The sequence below is a fragment of the Alligator sinensis genome, unplaced genomic scaffold, assembly GCF_000455745.1.
Source record: "Alligator sinensis unplaced genomic scaffold, ASM45574v1 scaffold840_1, whole genome shotgun sequence".
NCBI lineage: Eukaryota > Metazoa > Chordata > Crocodylia > Alligatoridae > Alligator > Alligator sinensis.
This window is the reverse complement of record NW_005842643.1, coordinates 97110-108093: the sequence shown is the minus strand read 5'-3', so window position 1 is coordinate 108093 and position 10984 is coordinate 97110. Positions and strand designations below refer to the sequence as shown.

General features: G+C 43.1%; 1 protein-coding gene across 1 annotated transcript in view; it reads left to right on the top strand.

The window, feature by feature from the left end:
* The window catches only part of UMODL1 (uromodulin like 1), a 96618-nt gene that overhangs the window by 66060 nt on the left and 19574 nt on the right, over positions 1 to 10984 (top strand). The window contains exons 15-16 of the mRNA XM_025215422.1: positions 6137 to 6350; positions 8156 to 8293. Coding sequence (XP_025071207.1) covers positions 6137 to 6350; positions 8156 to 8293 — 352 coding nt within the window. The remainder of the gene's footprint in view (positions 1 to 6136; positions 6351 to 8155; positions 8294 to 10984) is intronic.

Genomic DNA, 10984 nt, shown 5'->3' with positions numbered 1-10984 from the left:
TGCCCCGGCTGCTGCCGCTTGCTGAGGAAATCTTTTCTGAGTCTCAGTGTTCCTTAATATCATCAAGAGACACCATGGTCATGATTTTTGAGGCCCAGCAGATCCAAGAAAAAGGCTGAGAACAAGACCAGGAACTGTATCCAAGCCCCTTTAACGATTTGACCAAAGCCTTTGACTATAGTCCCTTATCCCCCTGCCCCAGGAGCTTCACTCATAGCTCACTGAAGGCTCAAGGCCCCACCCCCCTGGAGCCTCACTCCTGGCACCCTTAGTGTAACCTCAGATCTCGTGGTGAGTTTGGGCACTGCTCCAGGTCCCTGCACCTGACCTGGGCCCTGCTTCAGATCTCATGGTGAGCCTGGGCTTGACCTTATTTCCCACCAGGGATGTGGGGGCTGGGGTTGTAAGGCACCCCATACTTGCCTTTCACTGGGGAGGCAACTGGCCTGGCATTTCCAGGGACTACCCTGCCATGGGCAGCCCCACCAGACCATTCTACCCTTGCAGGGTGTAGTATTCTTTCATACCCAGGACAGGGAACCTCTTTCCATCCCCATAGTGTTGTAAGCAGCAACTCCAGCCAGTGATGTCGTTCTGGCTGCGTGCAGCAGACTGCTGGCTCTCCTGTTCAGGATCCTGCTCTTATAGCAGACAGCTGGAGCCTGTTCCCAATCAGACAGTCCTGCCTAACTGGGGTTGCCACCAGCTGCAGGCTGCTTTGCTGCTGCCCACCCCCCTATGAATAACAGAGTGTACCCTGTGCTCTGTTATAGCTGTCCAGGGAAATGTGTCACCATCCTAAGACTCCTTCATGACCAGATGACTGCCTCTGTCTTATGCAGTGGCTCCACTATGAATCTCTTTGCCATTCGAACTGGTGTCAAGCAGGGCTGTATGACTGCATCAATTCTATTTTCCATCTTTCTTGTGGTCATCAAGGTGTTTATCCATCATTGCCTGCTATATGGCATTGGCATCAAGTACAGGGTGGATGGGAACCTTTTTGATCTTTCCCGCCTCTGTGCCAAAACCAAAGTTACATCAGCCTTGATTGTGGAACTTCAGTACACTTATGACTGTGCTGTCATTGTGCATACTGAGGAGGACCTACAAATGGCCCTTTACTGCTTCTCTTAAGCATGCCTGGGACTGACCCTTAACATTGGAAAAACAAAGGTGCTTTATTAGCCTGCTTCAGGCCAGTTATCGCCCCCAATAAAGATCTTCATTGATGGACAGGAGTTGGAGAAGGTTGAACACTTTTCATACCTTGGTAGCCATCTCTCAAAAAAGGCCAGCATCAATAAGGAAATGCAGTTTAGGATCTGATGTGCCAGCTCTGCCTTCAGAAGGCTGTATCACTGTATGTTCTATAAGCACAACATTGGGACTCAAACAAAAGTTCTATTATATTGGGAAAAACTAGCCTGGGACAGGTTTACATCGTGATGCCTTGTGAGAGAAGGTACACCTTACTTTGAGGAAAACCATCTCGCCCTGGAGGCAGAAAAATGACAGAAATAAAAAGAAAGGAAACAAGACTGAGAAACTTGCAATCTGACCCTCCCTTTAACCTACCTCCACTTGTGGCATCTTCCAGAGAGTCTGTGGCAATCTTCTTAGCCATCAATGGACTCATCTACAACCCTTAACTTGACCCATGGGAGTGATCAACCTCAACTGTGAGGGATTGCTGACAATGACTTCCTTGACCAGAGGCAAGTGGGGAGCAAGAAAAGAACTGTGACTGGCCTGGATGGTGGAGCTGTGTGTGGTTCTTAACAAAAACCCATGGCTAGTGCTGCTAGAGGAGGATGACAATAGGTCCTATGGTTTCTCAGTAGGTTAGTGCTTAGAGGAATTTGCCCAGGAAGTGGGAGACTGAGGTTCTAGGTTCCTTTCAATCACAGGGAGTTTGAACATACACTTCCTGCCTACTAACCACCAGACCACAAATTAGGCATTGTCCAGTCCCTTCTTCAGCCCTTCTTTTGAAGCTGAGCTACCTGGCACCTGAGAGAGAGATGTAGGACTAGGAGGAAGACAGATGGCAGCTTCCTTAAGAGAGGTCCTCAGTTTTTGCTTGGACTCTTACTCCCAATGTGAAAGAAACCTCCTTCCTACCTTCCATTCAATTAATATTAAATGCAAGGTGCAGTGTCTGAGCCTCAAGAGGAGGGGCCAAAGAGGGGAGTGGATAACACCATCTAGTCATGGGGTTTTGCCCAGCTACAATTTTGAGACTTATGCTTGCTCAGGCGGGCATGTACAGAGCCATGTACCTGCCCAGCTAGAGCACAGGATATTGTACATACTCAGGAACTACGTGGATCTGCACTGTATGTGGAATAGAATCATAAACTGAAAAATGCCAAAATGGCAATCATTAAATTAAGCAAGCACCATCTGGGCACTTGAAATTAAATAGGATTCTGCCCTAAGGCTAGATACAGACATTCAAAAAAGCCGGAGGCAGAATTGGTCTAAGTTATGCAGTTTCTGTAAGTGGCATAGTTTAGATAGATAGCAAACAGAATATACATTCACCTTTTGGTGGTGAGGGGCATATCTTAGACCGGGTTCCACTATTTTTAAACCAGTCTGTGTGTGCTGAACTTCTGTTCTCTTATGGGTATAGACTAGTTTCTGATCACTTGTACCAATAAAAGTATAATGTCTGTACCTGGCTTAAATGTCTGTTTTTAATGAGTTATTTGCCCAATTCCAGAGGTCATAAATTGTATAGTGCTTTGAGGCTAACTGGAGGCTGTTAATTTCTCCAGTTAATGTAGGGTTATTTTCTGGCCTAGCCACTGGAAGCTAGATCCTATTCCATCTATAAGGTGCCTAATTTTGATGCTATTCATAGATTCATAGACATTAGGGTTGGAAGGGACCTCAGAAGATCATTGAGTCCAGCCCCCTGCCTAAAGAGCAGGAAGTCAGCTGGGGTCAAAGGATCCCAGAAAGATGGACATCCAAATGTCTCTTGAAAGCATTCAAAGTAGGTGCTTGAACCACCTTTGGCAGCAGTCTATTCCAAACCCTGGGGTCTCGTACAGTAAAGAAGTTCTTCCTTATGTCCAGCCTGAAATGGTCACAGAGGAGTTTGTGACCATTCGATCTTGTCATCCCTTGGGGCGCTCTGGTGAACAGGTGTTCCCCCAGATCCTGATAAGCATCCCTGATAAACTTATAGGTGGCCACCAGATCAGCCCTGAGCCTGCGCTTTTCCAGGCTAAAGAGTCCCATAGCTCTCAGCCTCTCTTCATAAGGTCTGTTTTCCTGACCTCTGATCATGCACGTGGCTCTCCGCTGGACTCTCTCAAGCTTCTCCACATCCTTTTTGAATTGTGGAGCCCAAAACTGGATGCAGTTCTCCAGCTGCAGCCTCACTAAGGCCGAGTACAAGGGGAGAATGATGTCCTGGGATTTGCTTGAGAAGCATCTATGGATGCAAGCCAGAGTTTTGCTTGCTTTACTAGCCACAGCATCACATTGAAGGCTCATGTTCATCTTGTGATCAATCATGACCCCCAAGTCCCTTTCATCTGTAGTGCTAGCCAGTGTAGCACTGCCGAGCCTATAAGGATGCTGCAGGTTTTTCTTTCCAAGGTGGAGAACCTTCCATTTTTCGGTGTTAAATGCCATCAGGTTCTCGGCTGCCCATTTCTTGAGCCTGTCAAGGTCAGCCTGGATTGCTGAAGTCCCTGAAAAAATGTTTCAGGGACTTGGGGAAGTTTGTCTCCTTTGGTAGCACACCATGCTCTTGGTTTTACAGCTGTCACAAAAAGCAGCAAGGAGGAGAATGACCCATGCATTGTTTCATAAACTCAAGAGATTTAAGCAGGGTGGAACAGGTTCATACTTAACCTAATTTCACTTAGGTGCCCAATAGGTGGAATAGGATCTGGCTGTTGGCTCTCAGGGGACTGTGGAGGTCTGGGACATGTGACATGTGTCCAAGGGTCTGTTATAACTTGTAGTGATAATGTAAGACTCCTTAGAGAAGACTTGAATGAAACATTTATGAGATAGGCTTGAAGTAGAGGACTCAGACCTTGGGGAGGTTGTCATCATGTGGCAGTGCTGAGAGCATGAAAATCTCCCTTTCTCTTTCCTCTGTGGCCTGACATTTGGGTATAAATGAAGGCCTAGTTTATTTTTGGTGATGCATGCACCAGCCTTGTTCCCTGTGAGGGAGGGCATGGAGTGCTTGGTTCTGCTATTAGAATGTGAGAACTGTCATTTATTGGGTCAGGTCATAGGTCCATCTTGCTCAGTATCCTGTGTCACACAGTGGTAGAGAGTAGATGCTGAAAGGGAGAATGAAGTGGGTATAATAAGGGTTTTTTCCACTGTTCCTCTCCCACTTGCAGCCTCCAGGATCTAGGATGTTCTAATTCAGAAGTTGCACCCCTAACTCCCATGCTCAATAGCTATTGATGCCCCTTTCTTCCAAGAATTTGTCCAATCCCTTTTTGAATCTGGCTAAATGGTCAGCTTCCACAGCATCTGGTGGCAAGGAGATCCACACTGTAATTACATGCTTTGTGAAAAAGAACGTCCTTTTGTTAGTTTGAAACTTACTGCCTACTAATTTCATTTTATCACCTCTGGTTCTTGTATAATAAGAGACAGTGAATACCTCTATACGTGCAATTAATGTGACATGATAAACTCCAGTGCAGCTTATGCTGGAGAAAACTGTTCATGTACCTGGGATTGCAGCACTTTTGAGTCAAGGCATGCAGGGGAGGGTGAGGCCATGGGGTGGGGGAGAATCAGCCCCAGGCTTCGGGTGGTTGCATCTGGTGGTGGAGGGGCTGGCTGGGTCATGAGGGTGCTACAGTGCAGGGCTACATGACAGTCAGCCCCATCACTTTAGCAACCTTGTGCCCCAGCCAGCCCTTTCACCATCTACACGTGTGTTTCAGAGGAATAAATTACTCCACCATAAGATAGTAATGTCCCTGACAGTACTATCCTGTGGTGGAGTTAACTTACTGTGCCCTAATACTGGTGCAACAAAGCACCCATGTACATGCACCCAGTAAATAATAAATCCCCATTTGCTTTCTCTTCACCATTTAGTATTTTGTAAACGCTTATTATGTCCCCCCTCGAGTATCTCTTTTCTAAACTGAACTATTTAGTCTTTTCTCATACAAAAGCCCCTCTGTACCACTAGTCATTTCTGTTGCCCCACTCTGTATCTTGTCTAGCTCTTCTATATCTTTTTTGAGGTGTGGTTCCAAAATTGGGCACAGTATTCAAGGTGTGGACACAGTGAATTTAGAAAGGGGCATAATGGTACTTTCTGTTTTGTTTACAATTCCTGTAATAATCTCTAACATTTTGTTTGCCATTTTTATGGCTGCTGAGCACTGAGCTGAAGTTTTTAGTGAACTGTCCACAATGATTCCCATATCTTTTTCCTGTGTGGTGACAGCTAATGTAGAGCCCATCGTAATGTAGGTGTAGTTTGGGTTATTTTTGCCCAGGTGCATCACTTTACACTTATTTCAATTGAATTTGATCTGTCATTTGGTTGACCATTCACTCAATGGTGCCAGATCTTTCTATGGTGCCTTGCAGTCCATTTTAGTCTTTACCACTTTGAATACATTTGAATTCCCACTTTGAATTCCCTTCACTGAGTGGAGGTTTATGCTGCATGAGCAGCTGTAAGAAGTGGCTGAGGCTCCATAGGGTCTCCCTGACTGAGATTTCTGTGGAGATGCCAAACCCTGAGCATCCCACTGGTCAGACTGGCTCCTGGTCAGCACCTCCGCATTGGGCTGCACCGTTTCCCTGAAGCCATCTTCAGGGAGGGAATGTTGAAGCTAATTTGCACTAATATAACCTGCTTCCTAGGCAGACTTTGGTATTACAAGGAGCCTCTGCCAATGTCTATGCCATCCCTGTCTGAATAAATGAAATGAATGAAATCATTCCCTTGTTTTATGTCCACAGTTAAATGCATATTGAGTCTCAGCTGTATCAGGAAAGCTTAGTAGTTAGAGACTGCAGAAAATGGGTTTTGAGCATGAAGCATTCTTGTAATACCTAATATTGCTGAATGAAATTTTATTAATTCTGTCTATATTCATGTGCATTTATGTTTTGATCACAGGTATATAAATCTATGCCCCTTAACCTTATTCAGCAAATGGATGATGGTATGATTAAAATGTCCATTACCAGTATTACTAATGGGAGCATCGTGGTAGGTTTCAGTTTAGTGATAGCAGAAGATCTGGACATCCAGTACATTGCCACAGCTTTCCGTGATGCCTTTCAACACAGTTCTTATTTCACAGCTGACAACAACAGTGTCTCCATACATGGTAAGGTGCAATTTATATCACTGTAATTTTTCAAAGCTGGCAAAATGATAAAGAGTATCTTTAGTTTGTGATTTTTGGAACAGAGAAACTGTAAAAAGTGACAGATGAAAAGCCATTATTTTCCCCTAAGTACTTCTGCCAATTCATCCAATGAACTTTTTCAGAGAACATGAAAAGATAAAGCAAGAAATGTGATGCAAGGATAAACACAACTGCTCCCCTTATCCTAAACCCAACCTAAAATGCAGTATTTCCCTTTACAGTATACTGGTTTCCCCCAGCCCAGGTGCAAAACCATAAAAACCCCAACACATTAATTATCTAGGCAATAATTGTGTCCGTTACACTATCAATTAATATTGCCTACTGCTCACTTGTAAAGCTCAGATGAAGACCATCAGTTTGGTATAATCATAAATGGCTACTATACAATTTCTTCTTTACAGATCACGTTTGAGACTGATCAGTAATACTCATTTCTTAACTGCTTCTGAATCCTACTTCACAGATTGATGTATTTCTGGAAAAAAAAAAATTTAAACCATCACTGTATTTGGTATTCCTCTGTTTCACTATGCTGATTCAAAAGATACAGTTCTAACCTCTCAATTAGAATCTCAGGGAGGATACATGAGAGCTTTATTGAAATATGTGCATTGAATTCAGTGCATTTTCCTTGTCTGCCAGATCTCCAGCTGTATATTCTGAAAGATTTTGAAAACTGTCTGCCCTGATGTGTCCTTTATAACTGTGTCCTCTGCTGCGCTATTCAGCAAGGCATTGTATTTTAAGGGCTATAGTCTGTCACATTTAAGTGACTTCTTGTAGGGCAAAACACTTGTCAGTGCATTGAGGATTCTGAAATTTGACCCTGGAAGTTTAGAAGAGTTCACTTTGGTTTTTTGCCTTCTGATTTAAGCTGTGAGCGCTCAATTTAAATCTTTTGTGAATAAAGCACCCAAGTACATGATCCGTTTATGGAACAGAGCCTGATTTGCATAAGAAATTTGTGCTGTGCCAGTGACTTACCACATGGTGGTGTACTTCCTCTACTACCACCACCATCATCACCACAGCCGTGTGCCACATAATAAGAAGATGATGACTGTTATCATGGTAGGCTTTCAGCACCTACAAGGATGTATTTGTCCCCTGCAAACTGTACTAATGAATAGTAGGGGTTTGTTGCAAGGTAACAAGGACTATTTGTGCTGCAAGTGCTAGAGGCTGATGCTACAAGTGTTATAGGTTGGTGCGTCATATTAGTTATAGCAGCAAGTAATAGGAGGAAGTTGGAAACCAACCTGCATCAATGCTTCCATCTGAACTTGCAAAAATCCCAGAAACTTCAACCATTTTTTTCTTTGAAATTATACATTTTGACTAAAAATGAGAATTCAGATGAAAATTTTCACATTTTTTTTTCCTTTCCAGCTTTTCAGCCAGTGTATTAAACATTTCCTTCCTTATAGGAATACTTGGGGCTGGGGTGGGGCAGGGGGAGTAACAGCTGTCATTTTTCAGGGAAAAATGAAAAAATCACTGGGGTGAGTGTCATAGAATTTCTCATCAGCAGTACAGAGGGAGGCTCTTGTTGATGGCATTCCTCTAGGCAGTGATATAAGTATTTTTGCTGTATTAGACTCCTGTTAATAGCAGTACAGTAGGGAACAAGCATAATAGTGACATGATGCTACCAACAAGAACTGGTTTCACAGTGACACCATGAAGGAAGTTCCAGTTTGTGAATAATCAGGACTTCAGTCACAAATTCTCTTTTTTTTCCCTCCCCACTTAAAAAACAGATTACAATGAATGCAAGAGAGAAGAAGATGACTGTTCAGCGGAGGCATCATGCCATAACATATATGGGTCCTACCAATGCAGCTGTAATGAAGGATTTATTGATCTAAATTCAGACAGGCCCGGAAGAAGCTGCAAAGGCAATAATTTCTATTCCCTCCTGACTTTGTTGATGTTCTAATGATCTCGTCTTTGTAAAATCATTTGGTCACATCCATCTGCAATGAGTCTCCACCTCAGGCCATGGAGTTATGTGTAGGATAAATGTGACTCAGGGCGCATCTACATGTGGTGATTTAAGGTGCATTAGCCATTTTTAAGGGGCACTAAGAGGCATGGGTCTACACGTATGCACCCTTAATGCACCTTAAAAATGGTGATTTTAGGCTACTTGCATCTGAATTTAATCCCTGCATGAAGCAAGTATCAAATATAGGCGTGATTAGTTAAGGCATCTTAACCCACACATAGATGCTGTAAGGCACCTTAATGCTATGTGACTGAGCAGGCTGAGAGGTCCTGTGCTGTAGTGGTCTGGCAGCAGCAGTCCCTGTCAATGTGCAGTAAGTCAGCAGAGGGAGCAGCGGTGGGAGGATGCCTGTCAAAGCACCAGGGACAGGACTCTCCATGACTCCCTGCAGGGGAAGGGGGCAGTACAGTGTGGGCACAGCCTTTGCTAGTGGCTCCCCTGTGCCTTTCCCTTAGGGCAGGTTTGCTGGCCAGGTAGTGCAGCCCTACAGAGCCAGGACACCTCATTGCTCGCCTGGGATTCAGGATCCCTCAGAAGCCTGCACTGTCTAGGGTGCTGACCAGAGCAGACTGCCCAGTGAGCTGCATTAAGGCAACTTAAGGTGTCCACGTGTAGACGTGCACCTAAATCACCTTAATGCACCTTAAGCTAAGGCGCATTAAATTTAGGGTGCATAAATTCATATGTAGATATGCCCTCAGTGTGTGAAAACATATCTGATTAGAAAAAAAGTGTATTTTGGTGTATCTTTAGTGTTTGTATTAGTATTTCTATTATTATACTCAGTAGATTTTCAACATGCTTTTTTCATTGCAAGAGTATGAGCATTTGATGGGGTCAGGCCATTCTCATTATTTTTTTAACAATGATTTTTTTCTTATTTTTGCCCTGACAAGTTAACAGAACTATTACAAGCACTAGTTATTTTCACAAGCATTAACAGAGGGAGCAGCAGAGGCAAAAGAAAAGAAACTATAAATCAGAGAGCAGGCAGTTTTAGTCACATTAAATACTAAAGTTATTAATGATTTGTTTGTCTATACTAATTTCATCCAGTTTTCTCCAGGTTTTCTCAAATAATTTACTGTTTAGCTAAAATAGGTGGTTTGATTTCACAGATCCTTTGACCACATTTTTTGTGGTTTGTATTTGTTTTTGTAGCCATAGTGATAAATTACAGGTATTGACTGAGGTCACAAGGCTTGTAAATATATACTGGTCTTGGTTTGATGCCAGTAAATCAAGAAACTTTAACACTATAATAGTAAAGATTTGGGAAACATGTTTCTGAAATAGTTTCTGCTCCTTTTCTTTTCTTTTTTTTCCTGGCATCAAATCAGGAATTTTTCAATTAGGGATATTCTTGAAAGATATGAATGGTTTCCTAAGAGGTTCTTTTTCCAATGTAAATTGCAGGATAGATGCTATTTATGTGTATAATTCAGTAAAATGTTGCATAATAGAATCTATATGACCCCAACTGCACCCACTATTAGTTATGTGGGTGTAGGCCATTTACGTTGCCACTGTCAATGATGGATGAAGACAGGTATTGTAGGTCTTGTTAAAAAAAAATACAGGTTAACTGACTAGGTAGGAAGAAGGATTAGAAGGAGGAGTTTGGTGTTTAGTGCCCATATGCATATTACTCCCCTCAATTCTCTCCCCTTCCTCCCCCTGCCAGAGAAACCCCCCATTTGTTATTCTTCTCGCTAAATCTGTTTACATTTATCCTCTTATGAATGACAGTGTAGTTAAGCATTGGAACAGGCTATCCAGAGAGGCTGTGGAATCTCTATCCTTGGGTGTTTTTAAGATCAGGTTAGATGGACACTTGATTGAGCTGATATAGTCAGGACAATCCTGTTTTGAGCTGGGGGTTCTACTAAATGACCTCTTGAGGTCCTTTTCACCCCTACATTTCTATTATTTTATGATATGTATTTGTAATACACATCTTCTGTACCTGTACCATGCTGCACTCCAGATTTTTCCCAAGTGGTCAAGGACAGATATTTAAGTCTAGAGACATACATTTCACATAAACTGGTATCAGTGAGTGGAAACCAGTTCAAATCTGTAACACAACAGAAGTTTAGTGCGTTTCAAAATTGCCAAAACCAGTTTAAGATAAACCTGGATGGAAATATTATCAGACTTAACTGATTTATGTTAAATTGGTTTACTTCTGTCCCAGATCCCCTACAGATTCAAGTTAACTCACAGTCCCCCACTATCCCAGGATGCTTTGCACCTCCCCTGCAAACCCTACCTGGCAGGGTGGGTGGGCTAGCTTTGACCCAAACTGTCTGCTCCAGGTGAGCAGAGAGGTGTGCTCTGGCACCCTCCAGCATCTGGCCTGAGACACCGCAGGTATATGGCTGCATTTTCCAAATCAAAGGTGAATTTTTGTTCACTTGCTTATCGGTTAAATCTATGCAACTTAGGCTAACCTGCAAAAATTGAATTGATTCTGCTTTGGGCTTTTTGACTGTCTGCACTTAGCCCAAATGTCTGGCACTAACAAGTAGAACCAGATTTTCTAAAGAGCTTTGGTGCAACTTAGGCACCCTTATGAGGA